The following is a 21,638-nucleotide window of genomic DNA, read 5'->3' as shown; positions in this document are numbered from 1 at the left end:
GACAGGATCCCGTGGTACACAACAGCCTGACCTGTCTGAAGGCTGCAGCGGCTGGCCAGCTCGATAACCTGTACACCACTGCCCTGCTGTCCTACACCTTCACTCTGGCTGGAGACGAGGAGATGAGGAGCAAACTCATCACCCTTCTTCATGAGAAATCGAACACACACGGTGAGGCTGACACTGATCCAACTCTATGATGCAATAAACTTCCTCCCTCTGAGGAAGAACGAGTCTTTGCTTCCTTAACTCAGTAAATGGATCTTTTTGGCTGAAACAAAGAGAGAACGCAGCGTCATCGTCATCTCCCTCGACTTCAGTTAAGTCTAAAACTTGGAAATCATTGTTTGATCCTCGCTTACAAAGAAGTCTTTCATTTTTAAATGTCTGTCTGATGGTTTAATTTTAATGGAGAGAGAAAGAATGTCAACCAAATATCCAGAAAAACACATTACTTACAAGTTATAAATTAAATTGCTGTTATGGAGGGAAATAAGTATTGGATCCACAAGTAAAACATGACTTCGTGCTCGGTGGAGAAAGCCTTGTTGGCGAGCACGGTGATAAGACGTCATGGGGTTTGCACACATCTCAGGACGGATCGTAGTCCACTCCTCTTTACAGGAATCCTTCAGGTGTCTCGGCTGCTGTTTGCTCAGCTTCATCTCCCTCCACAGATTTTCTACAGGACTGAGATCTGGACACTGGCTCCATCTTTAGCCTCTCCTTTGTTACCTTGGTGACATGTTTTGGGTCACTGACGTGCTGCAAGACTCGTCCACAACCCGTCTTCAGTGTTCTGGCTAAAGGAAGGAGTCGGTCCCTCAGTGTGATGAAGCCATGCTGTGGCCTTATAGCATCTTCTCCCAGGCCTGAATTATTTAGATGTTCATTGGCAAACTTAAGTCAGGCTCTGCAAGATTTCATGTCACCATGACATGGTTCTACCAGTGCTGACCTGTGGTCCTAACTGCCTTCAGATCATTGAAAACCCTCCTTCCTCATCCTCGCTCCATGAGGCCAGATGGAGCTCCAGACTGAGGGTGATTGATGGTCGTTTTACATTTTGTATATTTCTGAATAATCGCACCAGTTGACCGTGGCTGATGGTCTGGTAGCTCGTACAGCTTTGTGCAGGTCTGTCCTTGAAGTACTTTAACAGCTCTTTGGTCTTTTTCTGGATTTGTGGTTGATATTCTGACTCTGAATTAAAATGAACTGTCTCCATTTTTATGGTGTTATTTCTTTGTAAGTGTGAAAGCTTAAAAATTGAGCAGGGCATCGTATAATTGTTTGCCTGATAGAAGTGTTTGTGTCGTGTGCTGTGCGTGCTCTCACAGTGCTGCAATAACTGTTGTGAGCATCTGAAGACAGGCTTGTTGAGACAGACAGCAGGAATTAGCCTCTCAGTCGAAACAAGCTACCTTGGGTTAGTCTGCAGTTAGAAAATACTAGAGCTGCCACAAACGATTATTTTGATAGTCGACTAGTCACCGATTATTTTTGCGATTAGTCGACCAATCAGATCATCATCCATTGGACGTAAAACTACAGCTTATTGCACCAGCAGCATCTGCTCTTATATAACTATCATTAGCTTACAGCTTCAAGTGTTTAAGGTGCTAACTAAAAATAAAGACAAGATGATAGTTTATTAAAGTTTAATGAAATCTGCAGATTGTTTCGGTGAAGTTTAATAAACTCCTTGCTATCTAAACTATAACAGGACACTGGAGTAAATTCTCGAGCATCTCACACTTCTGATAATCAGCTGTCTGCTTGACGTTTATTCAGCTGTGTAAAAACTATAACTTTAATCTCAGCCAAACCGATTTACTCAGCAACAAATAAAACACCAAAAAAAGCCAAACAATAACATTTTTAAGTTCTCTAAGTGACTCATATATCATGTTTAACCTGACTAGCGAAAGACGGCGGTGGGTTTGAAAACGATTTGCCGGGAGTCCGGTGTTCTCACGGCTCTAGCTAGCCTCGCCCCCGGCTAGCTATCGAGCTAGTGGGTAACACGTCTCCGAAAACGTCGGAGCGCTTTTGAAAATATGCGGTGTCTTGATAACCTGAGCAGATATTTGAGGTTTACACAGCAACATCCCCGCCTGAAAATATGTTAAACGTTTATTTTGTGACCCAGAAAGAATAATAAGAGTAACATTAAAACTAACTAGCTGCTGCCATTGTTGGAAACTGAGCTGGGCCGCGCTATGAATTCTGGGACACAGCTTCTTCTTCTGTGGTGTTTAACGGCAGCTGGCATCCTTGTACATGCAGTGCTGCCATCTTCTGTTTCAGTCCGTTATTACACTCTTAAATCCTGCTACTTATTCCTGCGGCTTTTGTGATCTTACAAAGCTTCAAACGACGCGTCGACTATTAAATCAGTCGTGATGATTTTGATAGTCGACGTAATCGTCATAAGTCGTGGCAGCCCTAGAAAATACTAACACCTCCAACCTTGTATTAGAAAGGAAAGGCTGTGTTTCTTGAGACATAGTGTGACTGAGCTTTTGTAGATACATTTAGGTGTCATCTGTATAATCGTGAAAGTCTTAAATAGGAGCAGGAACTTGCAGAAACCAGCTTCACCCTAACAGGTTCCTCTTTGGTTCATTGTCACATCTAATCAGACTTTACAAATGTCCGATCCAAAACGAATGCACCGTGGGGTTAGGTTCATTGGTGATGAGTGCCAATGTGGTCGTCTGTTTGTGTGTGTGAGCCGTGTGACAGATGGCGTGCGTACACTGGGATATCTGCAGACGTGTCCTTTATTTGGTCCTTTATTTGTCCTGGCTGGCAGGAGGCACCCGTCACTGGAAGAGAGCAGGGGCTTCTGGGAAAGGCCTGGACTCTCTGGAGGTGGAGATGACCTCCTACGTGCTGCTGGCTCTGCTGTCCGGTCCCTCCATGCCAGGCTTTGACTTGGAGTACTCTTCTGCCATTGTGCGCTGGCTCACTCAGCAGCAGAACCCCTTTGGCGGTTTCTCTTCCACACAGGTCAGTTAGACCACGTTTAACCTTAAAGGAGGGTGAACTCTGAACCTGTGCTAACAACATTTCTAATCCGTCTGTGGCCCCCAGGACACAGTAGTGGCCCTTCAAGCGTTGGCGAAGTATGGTGCTGCCACCTACAGTTCAGAGGTGGGCACTACAGTGACACTGACCTCTTTAGGAGGCTTGAACAAAGAGTTCACCGTGAATCAGGACAACAGGCTGCTGTACCAGGAGAAGAAGCTGAGCGAGGTCCCAGGAGAGTACACGATCAGAGCCGAGGGACAGAACTGCGTACTGACACAGGTACCACACAGATACGTGTGCAGCACACCAAGTACAGAAGTATTTAGTTTTTTAAACAGAGACAAGCAGCTGGAACCATTGTGACAGCTTCCAGCTAAACACACTGTTCATGGTGCTGGCATGACCTGGCATGACCTGGCATGACCTGGTATGACGGCAGACGAATGACTCCAAGCGTTCCTTCTGAGTGTTGTAGTGTGGACAAAGTCTCTGAAACTTTCCTGGTTACAACAGTACATAAGATAACCTACAGCTCTGGAGTATATGTGAAAGCAGGCCTTTGTTAGTGTGTGTTGCACCTGAACAATGTACTCGTACATGTTCAGTGTTCCCAAACGTAAAGCAGGAGGAGCCCAGTATGAACTGGTACATGTCCACTGAGCTCAAATTGGAGAAAACACAGTGAGGTGATCGGTAGATGGGAAGAACAATATTTATTGTTCTAAAAGTATTTTAGCGACTAGTTGTTGATGACGCGACAGCCACGGTCCTTAGTAAAGGCAAGAAACGCCACTGAAGCCTCCACCTGCGGCTGGTGCAGCAGATGGAGACTGGGATGAAGGTAAACATCCAGGCTCAGGTGGAGGAGGGCCGCCGTCAGACTACCAGCGAGATTTAAAGACGTCTGATTGGTAAAAGCTTCCTTTGCAGTGTGTTAATGCGTGACGTGAAGCGTCTGATCTGCTAGTGCTGCCGTGCCGCTCGCCACAGCCTGACTTTGCTGTGTCTCTGCAGATCTCCATGTTTTACAACATCCCCCCTCCTGCAGACTTCTCTGCCTTCAACGTCTCTGCTAACACCATGGCCAAGTGTAACATCAGCAGGCCGCAGCTCATCCTTTTCGTGCATGTCAGGTACTCTGCATGTGTGTCTTGGGTATAATTATCTAAACCCCGAGACAACCTGAGAGCATGAGGATCACAGCACTGTGTGACTTTTTGCAGGTACCAGGGGAGGAGAGAGGAGACCAACATGGTCATCGTCAACATCAAGCTCCTGTCTGGATACGTCCTGGATAAGAGCTCCCTCACACTGGTCAGTTGGCCCGCCGCAGGCGCTGCCAGTCCTGCCACATGGTGTTTGTCCTACAGACTAACTGTTGTGATATGCTGTGTTAGCTGCAGAAGGACCGCTCAGTGAAGCGCGTGGACGTGGAAGAAGGATTCATCAACATCTACTTAGACGGGGTAGGAAGCACGGCCGCTCTGTTTGTATAAAAGCTGGATGACCTCAAAGCATCATTCTCTCTAATGACCAGCAGGGGGCGACTCCCCCGGTTGCGTAAAGAAGTTTGTATAAAAAAACATGGCCGTGCTGCTTCTTTAACACTTTGCTGGTTCATGGCTTCCTGCACTTGGTTTGAATCTTATTGATACAACACGATGTTCATTTGTGTCATTTATACTCGCGTCACAGCTTTAGGGCCCGCCCACCTTTTAATTGACATGTCTCCCTCATCATGTGCCAAATCAAAGCACAAGAAAAGCAATCACAAGACAAAGTGCTGCGTAACAGTGTGTGTGACACGCTGGTGAAATGGTGCTCATAAGCAGGAGCTGGTTGTATTTTGACGTGATGCCCAGCACGCCGTACTGTGACCTCTGAGTTCAGGACGCAGTCAGCCGATGTCATCAGTAGGTAGAGAAAAACTAAACCTACGCAGGTCTTTCAGCCGTCTCTACATTTCTAACATCATTATTACCAAAATCATTTTAGCCACTGAGTCCTAATTATCATGATTACTTCAAGGGTTTCAGTTTGAACTTTTGTGGAAAGTCTTTGGTTTGCTGTAAGGAACATGAGACATGACAGCGGCTGTGAATGTTGTCTGCAGCTGAGGAAGGATGACATGCAGATCTACAGTGTGACACTCGAAGAGGATCAGCCTGTCAGGAACCTGAAACCAGCTGTGGTTAAAGTCTACGATTACTACCAGACGAGTAAGAACCGAAACTCGTGCAGATGCTTCTTTGGAGTTGCCGTCGTTCTGTTCGGTGCTGAAATGTTTTTGCTCTCATTTCAGGTGATGAGGCGGTCACCGACTACACGTCCTCCTGTGCAGAGAGTATGTAACACCTTCATTCACTGCGTCTTTTCATGCTTCAGTGTTTTGTGCAGGACTGACGCACAGACTCAGTTCAGTTTTATTTACAAAGCGCCAAATCAAAGCAGTAGTAGTACAATAATACAGAGAAACAAATCCCAACAATCGTGTTACATCCCTCTGACCAAACACTTGGCAACAGTGGGAAGGAAAAACTCCCTTTTAACAGGAAGTAACCTCCAGCAGAGGCAGGCTCAGGGAGGGGCACCAATCGGATGGGGGGTTGATCACGAGTAGATTAATGGCATCACATTCAACTTCAGCAGAACTGAAGCTGCTGATGGAGCTCATACAGATATTGATTGATTTTTCCTTGCTCTTTTCCATTTTAGGTCGACCTATTTGGCTCATTTTCAGTTTAATATTTCTATTTGTTGGCCCTATTAGAGTAGCTTTGCATAATTTTCAGTTTAAAATAATCCTAATTTATCTTACTGGGCCTTTGTTCAGCTCCCAGTTCTCCCCGTCAGGTTTCCTCTCAGCTTTCTTGTGATTGGCTGTAAATAGGTTTAATGCCAGGTAAGTTGGGCTTTTGTGCTCACAGCCAGAGAAATATGAGCAATGTGCCAAAAACTGCATGTCTGTTTATTTACACAGCGTCACATGACGCGAGCTGGTACAAGAACAGTGTCTGGTTTATCGCATCTTGTCAGCTGTGTGGGGGCTGAACTTTCACTGAGGTTTAACAATTAGGGGTGTGGCTGCTTTGATGGACAGGTGTATGATGTTAGCTCAGTAAATGTAAATGGACTGGTTCTTATTTAGCGCTTTTCTACTCTGAGCACTCAAAGCGCTCTATACAACTAACTCATTCACCCAATCACACAAGCACTTCTAAGCTCTTAAGGTGCTCCCTGTCCAACATTCATACACATTCACACTCGGATGGGTTAGTATCTTCCCACGGATATTTGGCATGCAGACTGGACCAGTCTGGGATCGAACCACTAACCTTCTGGTTAGTGGCTGATCTGCTCTGCCACACAAAACTTCAATCTAAAAATACAGCACTGTGTGCTGGACCATGACTCATTAAATTCACTCAAGTACAGCCACATCAGCACCATCAAGTATGTTTAATAAGATTAACTGACAAATAGGTCCTGCTGTATTTTATTATTACTCAGTTACTCAACAGATACTGGCAGATAATGTGTTTGCAGCTCTATCTGCTCTCTCTCTGTAAACCATGGATATCATAGTCTGTCTTCCATCTTCAGTGTACAGTCTGTAAATCTGAGGGCTGTAGAACAAATATGAATGTATAAAAGCCAACACTGGATCAGTGTTCATGTGGCCATGAAGAAACGATCCACACACTTCATTTGAATACAAAGTGAGTGGAAATGTTTGTGGCTGGTTTCCATGTAAATAACTGTGTTTTCTCTGCAGGTGACACCATCAATGAGCTGTAGAAGTGGTTTCCTGCAAACCTATGCTGGGACAGTTGGAAGGTTCACTGTCAAACTGTTGTTTTTTTCCCCTTGCTTCCATTAAAATACACAAAAAGCAACTTTTTAGCCGTGTATTAAGAGTGACTCTATTTCATGTATTTTTAGTTTTTTCTCAGTGTTAGAGCTGTCATTATGATGGCTGTGTAACAAGCCCGTAATCAGTCAGCGTTAGCGTCCGTACAGCAGTTACTGGTCTGTCTCTCTCAACACTGGAACCTGCTGAAGTGGAGGAAGCAGCCAATCTGTGATAGTCGTTTAATAGAGCTGACACAATCCATACATGAAAATGACACGAGACATACAGGGTACCAATAACAGCATGGTCCGAGTACTAAGAGTGTGTATGAGTGTGTGTGTGACAGGAACCACTTTATGAAGAACACTAGAGTCTAGTGAGTGTGAGGTGGATTACTCGCTGATACATCTCTACCATACCATCTGAAATGTAACTGACAATAAAACTTCTAAAATGATACAAGTAAAAATTGTACTTCTTTCCATACAATACTGTTTGATTTCCATGTTTTCATTCAGGCATCGTCTTCACAGAATGACAGTGATGCGTGCACCTCCTGCTCTCCACAGACGGCATTTAACAGCCTCGCCAGTGTTGAATAGTTTGGTTTGCACGTCCTCGCTGTGCAGGGAAATAAAAGGCAAGTGGGTGGTAGGGACAGAGTATATTAAGGTCTTTTCACTAGTCTTATAATAAGTAAACATATCACTGTCTCAGGCACCACAACTATAAGTAATCATCACTATACCGACACATGAAACCAGCTCCGCATGCTCCTACAAATCAAAGTAGCACTGGAAACCTGCTGATCCCAAACCGACCACGGTGAGATGAGCCACACAAGGCGCTCCATCAAAGCCGAAGGTGCAAGATTGATTTATCCATCCTGGTGCAGGCAGCGGGCCACAGAAAGAGACTGAGCAGGTTTTAGTTTTAAGACAGATGTTCATAATGGAACCAAGGAATCAGCCCATCGCTCCATCGCAGGGGAAATGAGTACGTAATGAAAGAAGAGCCGTCTGTCAGCATGGACAACAAAATCAAATGCCTTGAAACAACTAAATATTGAAAGCAGCGGTACTGCAGTGTAAAAAGCTGTACTCGTTATGACCCATAAAAATGGAACTGTGCCGATTTCAAATGAAAACAAACGAGCTACATAAATGAGCCGGAGGCCACGACGTGTAGCTTCTGGAGTGTAACATGAGAGAATGCAGTGGAGTATAAATACTTCTGACTTGTACTTCAGTACAGCAACTCACTTGATTTTTTTAATTAAACTGGTGAATTCCACCTTAAATCTGCATACAGCTGCTTTCATTCTTTTTATTGTTATCAAGTCTCTCTGTGCCGCTCCCTGATCCTGGATCTACTGAAGTCCTCTTCCTGTTAAAAGGGAGTTCTTCCTCCCTGCAGTCACCAAACGCTGGGATTGTTGGGATTCTCACTCCACTTTGGAACAGATGACTTAATTGATGCTACGTCGAAATAAATATTGAATTAAACTGGTTGAAAGAAAAATAAAACACTTTGTCCAATAGTGTGGTAGCTGATCCCCACCGCTCAGGGTGGTGCCACACCCCCGTGGTGAAGCTCAGAAACAAAGTCAATGCATTCATATAACTGGAGAGGCTGTGCTCTACTCACAGACACGGCATCGACAACAATAACAACAACAACATAGTCAAGGCACAGTTCTGAATTGCATCAGTCCAAAGTGTTGTGTGGTCCTGTGTTGGTGCCATCTGGTAGCTGTTGCTTAGGCTGGCAGTGGTGATGGCTGCTTCCCAGCAGTCATATCAGGTTAGCTAAAGGCTACTTGGCAAACAGAAGATTTACCACTTTGTGCACACAAAGAGATGCAGTTTGCACCTAGAGTTGGCAAAATGACAGCTTGATACAGACACAGTGAGATTCCTGTTCAACATATTCAACAAGTGCACTGAGAACGTGGCAGCTTTGGTGAGACCAGTGTAGCGGTCAATCTCTGAGACTCGAGGTCCCCCAGTGAATGTGATGGACTGACCGCTTCTTCATTACGCAATTAATAATTTAGGAAAGTAGAGACTGTGGATAGCTGATGATGAGGCTTGTTGCCCCTGGCTTACAACAGCACATGGAAAACTTTCAGGGAAAGTCCAGTTTCAAAGCTGTCAAAGGACCGATGAGCGTCTGGATTATGAACGCTTTCTTAAAGAGGACCCATCTCTCTCTGCTTTCAGTTCATCTTCAGTTGGGCAACTTTAGAGCCCCTCGGTTCACCCTCGGTTTCAGCATCCGTCTCTCGAGACCCCCTCCCCTCCCTGAAAGCCCACTACCATTGATTGCAGAACGTCAGGAAGCCTACCACGGGGCAGCGTCCAGTGTTTATGTAACGCCTGTTATGCTCGGGCTTCTTGTGCCTAGAGCAGATGACTGATTGATAAGTCGATCAGTTTGTTATGACGCCGCAAAACTGATTGAAATAATGACTGAATGTATACAAGATGTAACTGTGTACATGAACATGAAGATACAGAAGGCCGGGTCCTCTTTAAGAGGGTTAGGGTTAGCTCAGACTAGCAAAAAGACTGGAAGCAAAGGGACAGAGCTAGCTAGAAAGCGAGACTTTTAAGCTAGCAGCTTGTCTCTTTTTTAGCTTGCTAAGAAAGTTAGCTAGCTTCAGCTAAATACAAAACACAGAGAACCAACAAGATAAAGCAAAGGAAATGACCAGTTTACTATGAAGACTGAGTGGGACAGCCAATGAGATGTACTAAAACCACGACTGGTTTTTACACACATAGCCAGGCTAACATTTCTCAGGGCTTCCAGTCTTCACGCTAAGCTAACGCTGTTGTGGCATTAGCTACATGTTTTAGTCTCACCAGCTCTTGCTAGCTTTGATACACAGTACTGTGTATTGTACTACATTAACTGAAATGCACCAAATCCTGCACAAAGCCTGGTCAACAAGCAACTTGAATACTGACACCTTCCCAACCCTCCACGGGGCAAACTGCTGTGAGAACTGCAGAGTGAACTCGTGAGCGGCTCAAAGTCTAACATCACTTCCAGTTACTTTGGTAAGCCTGTGTGTGGAGATAGGAACAGGGTGGAGCCGTGGGTGTAGCTGTGGATGCTGATTGGCTTAGTGTGATTGGCTCATTGTCTTCAGTGTGAAGCTGAAACGCGCTCCTCTGTGTTTCGCCGTTACAAACGTCCTCTCCAGCTCCGGCTCACTCAGGGGTTACAGTATTTCTCAGGTTACACATTGGAAATGAGATTTTTTTTCAAATATTTCTAAAAATGATTACAGGATTCGATTGAACTATTCCTGTCTAACAAAGTCATGAAAGGAAAACACATTGGCATCGTGTGATTTGGCAATTTTCTCTACAAGTAAAAAAGAAATAAAGGAACAAAAAATACAAAAGTTCAACAAACAGTTAACTATAAGATCTCCATTTGGCAATATAGAAAGGCTTTGTAATAAAGTCTTTGACAGGTTTACATTTGGTTTATATACAGACGTGTGTGCGTGCGCACGTTTCCTCCCTTTTTAAATCCAGACAGAATCACATAGAGTGGAGGTGGAAACAAGTACACGGTCAAATCAAAGATGTTAGATTCAAAAGTAAAACAGGAAGGCGAGCCGTCGGAGGACAGGAAACAGGAAGAGTCTGTGATGGGAGCGTCCCCGCCAAAGCCGCCGGCTTGTCCCAGCGCTCTTCTTAGTTCAGGAACTGCGTGTACCCCTCCGCTCCCGTGACGATCACGTCCATCCAGATCCTCATGGCCTCGGCCGACGGGGCCACCACGTAATAGAGGCGGTCGTGGGTCTTGACGCAGAAGGTCAGCGAGGGGTTGGGGCTCTGGAGGACACCGGGACAAAAAACAAGAGAGACGGGAAATGTCCAGTTAACAAAGAGCTAACCATCAGCATGCAGCGAGTCACCGCCGCTCTCAAGGCTCCTTCAGGTCTCTTCTGTAAGGTCCAACGACCGATTCAGGTTTATGCAACATCACTGTATGTTTTTATTGGACTGGATTTGTACCTCATTTCTGCCTCAAAAGAAGACGCCAAACACAGAACAAAGCTATTTAAACGCAGCACGACCCTCAGGTGGACGGATGCTGAGGGTACAGACAGGGAACAGAATTTGGTACAGACAAGAGCAGACCAGGACACAGGAGGCGGGAGCATGATGGCTCCCCTCACCCCAACCTGGTTTTGCTGGTTTTCTTCCTGTTAAAGGGAAGCTCTTCCTTCCCACTGTCACAGAGTGCGTGCTGCTCGCCTGATTGTTGGGGTTTCTCTGCCACGAGCCATCACTGACGATCAGCTACTGTGCAGTGCAGCTCGACCCACGTGTCTCGCTCTGGTGCTGAGCTCATTTCCTGTACGAGCTTCAGAACCAGCAGCTGTTGGGTTACGCGCTGTAGGCTCTCTTTTTCTTTTAAACACCAAACGAGTGCCTGTCCGTTGACTGAGCTGCCAGAATCCCTCGCTCTGTGTAGCCAAAAAGCCTCTCCTAGGAGCTGGGAAGAAGACCCGCAGGACCGAGCCGAGCAGGTGGAGCAGCATGGTGGAGGTGGGTTGCAGAGCAGCTTGCAGTTGCACAGCTTAAATGAAACACTCATTATGTTGAGGCACTCGGACTGTGGGCCGAGGCTGTGATGCTACACGGGCAAAAAAACTGTTTGCCAGTATTAGAGCCGTCTAACATCAGCTCCACACCAACAATCCAGTGTTTCCAAACAGCTGCTACGTATAGCTATTTAAAATCCACTCGTTCCTGCCCGGCTGCTCGGCTTGGCCAATTTGGTGATTTTTGTAACTTCCCAGTTGGAACACCGAGTGCCCTCTGGTGGACAAACTAGGCAACACCAACACTCATAACATTTCCCCGTCTCTACTTTCCCCCGTGGGCCAAAATAAATGCAGATACTGACAGATGGGCCAATGGATCAGCTAACACATCCATGTCAGATGAAAAGTCTCCACACACTTCAGGCACCTTTGGTTCCACACTGACACTAAAGATAATGCAGGGTAAGAGAAACACATGAAGTAAATGGTAAATGGCCTGTATTTATATAGCGCTTTACTAGTCCCTAAGGACCCCAAAGCGCTTTACATATCCAGTCATCCACACATTCACACACTGGTGATGGCAGCTACATTGTAGCCACAGCCACCCTGGGGCGCACTGACAGAGGCGAGGCTGCCGGACACTGGCGCCACCGGACCCTCTGACCACCACCAGTAGGCAACGGGTGAAGTGTCTTGCCCAAGGACACAACGACCGAGACTGTCCAAGCCGGGGCTCGAACCGGCAACCTTCCGATTACAAGGCGAACTCCCAACTCTTGAGCCACGATCGCCCCATGCTGTTATGCTGTATGCTGTTAGTTTACTATTAAAATACTAATAAATTGCTGTTAATTAAAACAGACCCACGTTCTCCTTCTGACATGGTAACATCAGCTCTTTGTGCCGCTGCTAAGAGCAGCAGACTCTAAAGTTTCCCTCTGTAACGCCACATTGGAAGTGACAAGTCGAATCAAAGTTCCAGAGTCGATCAGAGCCCCGCAGTCAGAGCGTGGTGTACTGCGACAGCCCGTCAAACACAGCAGCTCGGCTTTATGTCGCAGATAAATAAAGTGACAAGATGTGGAGGCTCAAGACGAGCAGCAAGAAACATGAGCGGAGAGACACCTACGGCTGCGTCAGGCGTTTGTGAACAGAGGAATCAGACACTCACAGGCAGCACTTCTTAATAAATACAGCCTGGATGTATTCTGTGAAGCATATGAATGAGGAAGCGCTCGAAACACTCCACTGGTCTGTACTGGGATCACTGGGACAGACACAGGGAAGGATTAGTTAGGGTGCGACTCTGTCACTGAGGGTGTCAGCACAATAGAACTACATCCCCCGGCGCACACGGCGGCCGAGGTCAGGCGGGCGAGCACAAAGCGAGGATGCACATGCTGCTTATGTTCAGTGTGACAGGAGGAGGAGACGTGAAGGAAAGAAGGATGAGACTTAAAGATTTGTACCTTAGTGGCGCTGCGCAGGTGATCGTAGTAAACCTCCTCTATCGCCTGGAAGTAGATCACTCCCTTCAGCTTGGTCTCGTGTTTGTCTGCAGGACAGAAATGAGGCTTTGGTCAGAAACTCAAACGTTTGCACTTTCCCAGGCTGGCACGGAGGACAGGGAAGACCCACGGCACGCTGAAAGGGATCAAACTTTGACCAGAGTACAATTAGAGTGATGGATGGAAAAGGACAAGCACGGTGCCCCCCCCACCTCTGTTTTTAAGCCAGTGGTGCTCTCATTGTATTTTCACACTTGACTGCATTCTTACGCTACTCTGGTACATGGTTGCAGTTTGTTTCATCAGCCACTGCAGAACTGCAGTCAGGAACCGGTGGGGAACTCAACAGCCCCTCTCTACCTCCAGGCACAAACACTCCACGAGCCAACTTAAAGAGTAGTAGGTAGAGACGCCGCGCTTCATTTCGAGGAACGGCGCTTTGCCTTTAACGCGCTGCTATTATCTGCTAACGACCTCTTTAGCATTCAAACAGCCCTGCATTTGCATCTCATCAGGCTGCATCTAAACTAGCCAACGACCCGCTGCTGCTGCTGGTGGAGGCTGGTTAATGCGAATTAGCGTCGCTTGTGACTTCTGCACGTCACCTCTAGTTAAATGCTGTTCAAGGTCAAGAGAAGAGGGCGAGAGGTGCATCTCAATCAGCTCCTCAGAGAGCGTGGCGCCGAGTGCATTTTAACTACTGCCAAAGTAATCTCCGTACACCACCTCGCCCTGGCTCGCTTTCAACAAGGTACGCTTTAGGCAGCTTTAAGCGGAACCTTCTGAGCACTTCAAAGGCCGTCAGCGAGCGTCCCCGAGCTCGCCACTCAAATGACACCAGCCTGCAAGGTGCACGCAGATCTGCTCCAAGCCTGGAGGACGCATGCTCTCTCACTCGTTGCTGCTCTCACTCACAGCGTTGCTGCTTCGCTCTGCTTTCCACATCATCTCAGTTTCCACTGGTGACTGAACATGAAAATCATCCAGAAGAGCAAATGAGAAGAGCTGAGAGTGAAACGCAGGCGGAGGTTATTTTGTCACCGTGTTAGGTTTGTGCTTTCAGCATCACTGAGGACACAAACATCCATCCCCTCGGACTGAGTGATGAAAGCTTCAGAGCACTTACACTGAAGAACCCAGACACATCAGGGGTTTGTTTCCCTACAGAGCGCTTTTCCACAGGCAGGTGTGCTCTCAGGGTCGGGGCCACGTTAGGTACCGCGAGTTGAGCCTCAGGTGTGAAGTTTATGGTTTCCCTGGGTCTTTTCCCGTGTGTCATACAGAAATCTTCTTTTTTTGGTTTTATTCTGTTGTATTTAAAGGCCGGTGCATGAAAATACTGTCAGACACAAACCGACTGATGTAAAACAGGTTGGGGACCGCTTCTTCTGTTCATTTGACTTTGTCAGGTGTTAAACTGGGACAGACAGACAAAGAGCGCCACGCTAACACAGCAGACGCGGACACCTCGGCTCTTACCAACATAGTAGGAGAACGTCCTTTTGAGGCGGTCGAACACGAACCAGCGTTTCTTCCACGACTTGATCTTGCCTCCCATCTTCACCAGGTAGCCCTTGCACATCTTCTCGGTGAGGATGACGTGATAGCACGTCTCCACGCTGTGACCTGACGACTCGATGTGCGAGCGCAGATCAAACTCCTCCTTCCTGATGGGCAGGTAGCGAGTCATAGGACGGGCCTGCGTGGACAGACATGGGCAGAGGAGTCACTGATACGGACGATGCAGACGCAGAACCTGCTGCAGGTCTGAGGATGCAGACATGAACACATAAAAACACAGTAAGACAGAAACGTCTCTGCACCAAGCTGCCAGTCACAGTCTGATCAACAACCTTCTTAACCTCCTCCACCTGTCTGTGGACGGCCTGATAACGAGGCGCCCACATCAGGCATAAATCACACGCTTCATTTTCAAAGTCAGGTTTATGCCACATGTTTTAATGTCTATGAAAATGCAGAAGGTTACTCATCGTGCACTCTTTGCCTGGCTGCAGCTGGTCTCTGTGCCACAAAGACCAGCTGCTGCTCACGCAGGACAGATGTTGAATAAAGGACTTAACCCTGTTTGGTCACTCGTGTGCGCTCCACGATCCTTCAACCATTATTCTGACACAGTATGAAAAACGACATTTAAAAGCAAAGGCTGCTCCGTCACAGTGGGAAACATCAGCAGGTCACTCTGATGTTTCCGACCATGAAGCTGAACCTGGTGCTTTCACAGGCTCACCTGTGGAGACCTTTCACGTCTTTACAGACTTTTAGCATTTTGTGTTAACATGGATTCAACTGTTGGCACACGGCGGTAAAGAACAAGCTTTAAATGTTGGAGCACGCGTTCACGTTTGTGTTGCATGTCGATGGACAGTATTTATGGCCACACAGGGTTTACATCATAAATGCACGTGGGGTGGTTTTGTTACGAGCACGGCCATATTTATGTGCCGCCAGCCGTCCGTGGCGCCGCCACACCCGCCCGTCGAGTCACTTTGCACGTTTCCGCCACACGGACTCGATTACATCTGCTTTCACTGACCTGAGAGAAGTTCTTGGCCCTCATCTTGACTTCCTTCTCCACCAGCTGCTGCCGGTGGAAAGTTTCATCCTGCAGCCTCTTCTCGGCCTCCTCCCTCCTCCGCCTCTCCTCCTCGAGCATCTGCCGGCGAGCCAGGCTCTCCCGTTCCTAGCGGACAGCGCTTTCATTAAATATTTTTTTTGATCTGTGGAAGGGTTTGGCAGAGCGCACATGTTCGCTCTTCATACATTTATGTACAGGGTGTCCTGCTGGGAGCTGCCCACAACCTGGAGCTGCTGACCACCGCGCAGCTTCCATTCTTTAAACACAAAACTCTGATATTTGGAGGCGTAATGATCGGCAGACACACACAATGCATCGACGCAAACACTGCAGTACTACGACTGCGTGGAAGCCGTTTGGAGGGTGAGAAACAAAGGCGCTCACTGTTTTGCTCTGTGTGAGATTTCCTAATTGGATGGGGCTCGCAGTCAGACTCAGTGAGAGCAGAAGATAATGGATGGGATCATCTGAGGTGCTTCATCGAGGCACAAAAACAAAATGTGCAAAGTCCAATAAAATAATTAGCAGCTCTGCGCTGCTGTCAGGAACTTTTGATTTTTTTAAGAAATGCGAGTTCAATTCAGCGTTATCGACGGGGGCGCTGCGAGAACTCATCGCTCAGCGAGTATGGATTCGGGACAATCAGCTAACGCTGCAGCACTTGCGACGCTGCTTCTTACCCGCGATTCGATAAGTCTGGCTTTCTCCAGCTGCGCCTCCTTCAGCATCTTCTCCATCTCCTCGATCTTCAGGGCGTCCACACCTCCGACGCTGCCATCAAACACGACATTAGTTACTACACAAAGTCTCACAGCAATAAGTCGACAAATACAAAATAAAAGCATCTAAAGCCCAAGAAAGACATGAAAACGCTTAATGAGGTCACGCTGCAGCATTAATCACATCAGTGGAACGATCCTCTCCATCACAGCTTCAATCCCATTAAACTCTTCATAATGTGAGCAAACCAGTGTGAGCACGCTGTGCTGAGGACTGTTGCAGTGCAGCTCGACCACACTCAAAGATGGCCTGCAAACTAGCCCACTGTGGACAAAGACTCACAGGGGGAGTCTGAAGATTAGCAGCCCACTGTGTGTGTGTGTGTGTGTGTGTGTCTCAATTTAGCATTTCAATCAAGCTTTATCTACTCAGCGCCAAATCACAACAACAGTTGCCTCAAGGTGCTTTATATTGTACAGTAGACCCTACAATAACACATACAGAGAAAACCCAACAATCACATGACCCCCTATGAGCAGCACTTTGGCGACAGTGGGAAGGAAAAACTCCCTTTTAACAGGAAGAAACCTCCAGCAGAACCAGGCTCAGGGAGGGGCGGGGCCATCTGCTGACAAAGCCACGCCGTGGATATGCTCACATTTTTGTAACAATAACTTTCATTTCAAAAAATAACCAGAAGCATGAAGAATGCTTTTTATTATCGCACAGATCTGGAGGCAGCTGTGTTCAGTGGAACAGATGTGAGGAACCAGCCGAAACATGTTCACCAACGACTCTGACATCAGACGTGATGGTGCAGCTGGTGTGTCAGGAGCTGGCGTCTCAACACTGAACCAGGCCACGGCCAACAAACCCAGAGTGTGTTCACATCAGCTACACACAAACATTAACATAGAACCCCATAATCCACTGTGTGTGCGTCATACCCGCTCATGTTGTCAGGCGAGCAGGCCGAGTTGTTCCCGGTGGACACGCTGGTGTCCATGCTGTCCGAGCTCTCCAGGCTCAGGGTGTCGTACGGCTGCTCCCCGGCCGACGGGGGCTGATGGTGCAGGATGGAGTGGTGAACCAGAGGAGGGGGGCCCAAGGAAGTGTGGCTCAGCGCGGGGCTGTAGGCCATGATGGGTGAGTAGGAGGGAGACGGGGAGGACGAGGTTACGAGGTGGGGCTGGGAGCCGTGGAGGGCCTCCCACTGGCACTGAGCCTCCGCTGCTGCTCTTTGCTTGAGCTCGGCCAGACGGCGGCGCTGCTCTTCGATCACCTGCTGACCTGGAGGGGGGAGGGGGACACGGTGAGCGTTTGAGGTCTGCAGACGGAACAATGACTCGAGTGCGAGCAGGCCCGTTTGTTCCTGCAGAAAACAAAGAGCTGGCTGTGAAGGACATCATCACTCAACACGTAAAGGAGACTAGCACCAGCCCACAACCTGCAACACCAGATTCATGCACCACACATACAAGTATGTGCTCTCTCAGTAATAACAAGCTTGAGGAAAACTACAAAAACCCACAAAGTTGAAGCAAAAGTGTCCGTCCAACATCCGACATTTGGAATGAAGCCGCTGCGCAGCTCGTAACACATCTGGCTCCAAACCAGGAGCTCGCTGAACACTGAACATGCAAAATTGATTCTCCAGCAGCACGAAGGTTCATGGAAGATTGATGGAGGAAGAAAGAGGATTCAATGTTACAGACAAAGAAAAAGATGAAAAGAAAGAGGCGTTAATGACACACCAGAGAGGATGAAGAGGGAGGGGAGGGCTGGCTGGAGACAGGGTCTGAAACGAACCGCAGCCACGTGTCGAGTCCTGTTAAATGTTACCTTTGATGGATAAATCAACAGCAGCTAGCTGTCAGAGTGCCTCTCATTTGAGATCAGCCTCCAATTCTCTTCTTTGGACGCAGCCAGGCTGCTTCGTTTACGAGGCTAAAGCTCCATCTTTGCGTCCCCATCGGCAGACGCAGACAGCAGTACCTTTGTGACAAACAGCTGATTTCAGACCCTGCCTGTGATTTACAGAGAGCAGCTGAGCAAACGCAGACGGCGTCTGCGCAGCCGAACGCAGAGAGCGGGAGAAGTGTGCGACCCCTGGACGCGCTGCTCCATCTACCTGCTGAGCTTCCCTCTACGGCACTCTGTCTGGAGGTCTGGGGCTCTGTGGTGCAGCAGTCACAGACACAACATAGGCAGACGTGAGAAAAGCTGACAAATGTGACCAGCTCCGCTTTGCAGCCCCGCAGCCGTGGGTGGCAGCCAGCCGAGCTACAAACACCAGACTGCTTTGCTCTGATCCATTTAGTCACACGGCACTGACGCATTAGGAGCACTGATGCCCCACACACACACACACACACACACACACACACACACACACACACACACACGCACACACACACACACACAGACACAGACACACAGACACACACACACAGACACACACACACACACACACACACACACACACACACACACACACACACACACACACACACACACACACACACAGACACAGCTGAGTGAGGAAAAGCTAGCTTACAAACAGCAAGTTAGCGAGAACCTGAGGAAGAAGCACAGACGCCTGGTACACACCAGGCTGTCTGCTGCTCACCAGCACAGCTACAGCTTACTTTTGATACGAGCTTATTTTCATATTATCATCAGTGTTAATATTATTAATGTTATCGTTATGTACTGTTATGCAGTGAGAGCACACTTGGAAAATATAAGACAAATACAAAACTAACGAGTCAGCATTAGGGCTGCTCGATTATGGCAAAAATGATAATCACGATTATTTTCACTGAAATTGAGATCTCGATTATTTGACGATATTTATTTAACCCTTTAAGACCTACTATAGAACCAAGTCCGCCAGAGCTTATATTATTTTTTTTACATGCTGTAGTGCCATTTGTGGGAGCATTTCAAGTTGCTATACATCAATACAACTGTTATAGCCCATATTTTAATAATATGTATGCATTAAGTCCATAGTAATTACATAAATTGCAAAAGTGCAATAAACTACAAAAAATATTGAAAATCGCTTTTGTTTTGTTTACATATATTTCTACTTGGAGAAATTTAAGAGGTTTATCCCTCAAAACTTTAAATACAATAAAGTTGCAAAAAATAGTTTACAACAACAGGAAATTTATTTTGAGTGTCTTCATAGTTTTATTTTGGAGATACAGCAATTTTTATATACTGCAGGAAAAACAAAAAACAATCCTATGATGCAAATTTGCAAAGAAAACAGCAGGTGCATCATTTCACTGTGGGAAGTGTTACGAACAGCTGATCGGATCGGCAAAGCGTGTTTCTGGAATATTATGTTTTTGTTCCTGCAAGCGCTTTTTATGCAATTTTTGCAAAGCTTTATGTGGAAGGAAACCGTGACCGAGGACAAGCTGATGGCATCAGATGTAAGTACAACTCCTCCGGTTTCATATGCAAAACAAATTATTGCGCTAGCTTACACGGTTCAGGTTCTACAGGGATTTAAAAATAGTTACACAACACGGAGCGTGCTGCTCTGACCGGCTTTAAAGGGTTAACAATGACTTTAAAAAATAATATAACATAGTGTGCAACACCACTGAAGTTTTTTTTTACCTCTTTTCAACCAACAGCAGTCACTCTCCTCTCCAAATAACTCCTGCTTAGCTTTCCGAGCTTCCCTCGGGTCCTCTTAATCAGCGGTCTCCAACCTTTTTTGTGCCACAGACCGGTTTATGCCCGACAATATTTTCACGGACCGGCCTTTAAGGTGTCGCGGATAAATGAGGGAGGGGCTAATAATCGGCTCAGTCATTTTTAATGATCGTTGAAAGCCCAGATCGTAATCGTGATTAAAATTCGATTAATTGAGCAGCCCTAGTCAGCATGTAACAACACAGCAAAGCTCGCATCTGTCCAGGGTCACAGAAACCTTCAGCTTTGATCTGAAGTTTGTCCACGACCGAGGAGCAAAGTCACAGCTGTACAGGACACAAAGCTGCTGCTGCCTCCTTAATGAAACCACACTAACGCACAGCACAGAACAACATATACAAACTGCTTCTCTCTGTCTCAGATTGAATCTGCAAACATGCAGGAGGTCCAGACTCCAACACTGGGAACCAGTGACCTGGACAATAAGACACATGCAGATACAGTGGCTTGCAAAAGTATTGCATTCTTGAACTTTGCCACATTCTGTCACATTACAGCCACAAACATGAATCAACGTTATTGGAATTCCAGGTGAAAGACCAACACAAAGTGGTGCACACGTGAGAAGTGCAACCAAAATCAGACATGACTCCAAACATTTGTTACAAATAAATAACTGCAAAGTGGGGTGTGTGTAATTATTCAGCTCTGAGTCAATACTTTGTAGAACCAGCTTTTGCTGCAGTTCCAGCTGCCAGTCTTTTAGGGTCTGTCTCTACCAGCTTTGCACATCTACAGACTGAATCTTTGCCCATTCTTCTTTGCATCAGTCAGATTAGATGGGCAGCGTTTGTGAACAGCAGTTTTCAGATCTTGCCACAGATTCTGGATTGGATTTAGATCTGGACTTTGACTGGGCCAGTCTAACACATGGATATGTTTTGTTTTAAACCATCCCAGTGTTGCCCTGGCTTTATGTTCAGGGTCGTTGTCCTGCTGGAAGGTGAAGCTCCGCCCCAGTCTCAAGTCTTTTGCAGACTCCAACAGGTTTTCTTACAAGCTTGCTCTGTGTTTGGCTCCATCCATCGTCCCATCAACTCTGACCAGCTTCCCTGTCCCTGCTGAAGAGAAGCCCCCCCAGAGCATGATGCTGCCACCACCATGTCTGACAGTGGGGATGGTGTGTTCAGAGTGATGTGCAGTGTTAGTTTTCCACACACAGAGTTTTGCATTTTGGTCTCATCTGACCAGAGCAGCTTCTTGCACATGTTTGCTGTGTCCCCCACATGGCTCGTGGCAAACTGCAAACGGGACTTCTTATGGTTTTCTGTTAACAATGGCTTGCTTCTTGCCACTCTTCCATAAAGGACAACTTTGTGCAGTGCACGACTAATAGTTGTCCTGTGGACAGATTCCCCACCTGAGCTGTAGATCTCTGCAGCTCGTCCAGAGTCACCATGGGCCTCTTGGCTGCATTTCTGATCAGCGCGCTCCTTGTTCAGCCTGTGAGTTTAGGTGGACGGCCTTGTCTTGGTAGGTTTACAGTTGTGCCATACTCCTTCCATTTCTGAATGATGGCTTGAACAGTGCTCTGTGGGATGTTCAAGGCTTGGGAAATCTTTGTGTAGCCTAAGCCTGCTTTGAATGTCTCAGTAACTTTATCCCTGACCTGTC

The 21,638-nt window shown here is 47.0% G+C and overlaps 2 protein-coding genes across 6 annotated transcripts in view; one reads left to right on the top strand and one right to left on the bottom strand.

The window, feature by feature from the left end:
• The window catches only part of LOC101483810 (alpha-2-macroglobulin), a 66,094-nt gene extending 59,158 nt beyond the window's left edge, over positions 1–6,936 (top strand). The window contains exons 28-36 of the mRNA XM_012915736.3: positions 6–171; positions 2,819–3,015; positions 3,100–3,315; positions 4,051–4,169; positions 4,260–4,350; positions 4,434–4,502; positions 5,150–5,255; positions 5,339–5,380; positions 6,812–6,936. Coding sequence (XP_012771190.2) covers positions 6–171; positions 2,819–3,015; positions 3,100–3,315; positions 4,051–4,169; positions 4,260–4,350; positions 4,434–4,502; positions 5,150–5,255; positions 5,339–5,380; positions 6,812–6,834 — 1,029 coding nt within the window. The 3' untranslated portion in view covers positions 6,835–6,936. The remainder of the gene's footprint in view (positions 1–5; positions 172–2,818; positions 3,016–3,099; positions 3,316–4,050; positions 4,170–4,259; positions 4,351–4,433; positions 4,503–5,149; positions 5,256–5,338; positions 5,381–6,811) is intronic.
• A 178-nt stretch (positions 6,937–7,114) lies between these two features.
• The window catches only part of phldb1b (pleckstrin homology-like domain, family B, member 1b), a 90,689-nt gene continuing 76,165 nt past the window's right edge, over positions 7,115–21,638 (bottom strand). For 4 of the 5 annotated variants that reach the window (XM_076892070.1, XM_076892071.1, XM_076892072.1 and 1 more), the window contains 7 exons: positions 18,421–18,465; positions 17,237–17,579; positions 16,250–16,340; positions 15,528–15,674; positions 14,453–14,672; positions 12,935–13,020; positions 7,115–10,743 (listed from right to left, as the gene is read on the bottom strand). In XM_076892070.1, the coding sequence (XP_076748185.1) occupies positions 10,603–10,743; positions 12,935–13,020; positions 14,453–14,672; positions 15,528–15,674; positions 16,250–16,340; positions 17,237–17,579; positions 18,421–18,465 (1,073 nt within the window). In that variant the 3' untranslated portion in view covers positions 7,115–10,602. The remainder of the gene's footprint in view (positions 10,744–12,934; positions 13,021–14,452; positions 14,673–15,527; positions 15,675–16,249; positions 16,341–17,236; positions 17,580–18,420; positions 18,466–21,638) is intronic. The other variant, XM_076892069.1, reaches the window with a different exon arrangement.

The sequence above is a fragment of the Maylandia zebra genome, linkage group LG14 (genome assembly GCF_041146795.1).
Source record: "Maylandia zebra isolate NMK-2024a linkage group LG14, Mzebra_GT3a, whole genome shotgun sequence".
Lineage (NCBI taxonomy): Eukaryota > Metazoa > Chordata > Actinopteri > Cichliformes > Cichlidae > Maylandia > Maylandia zebra.
This window is presented reverse-complemented; position numbering and strand designations above follow the sequence as displayed.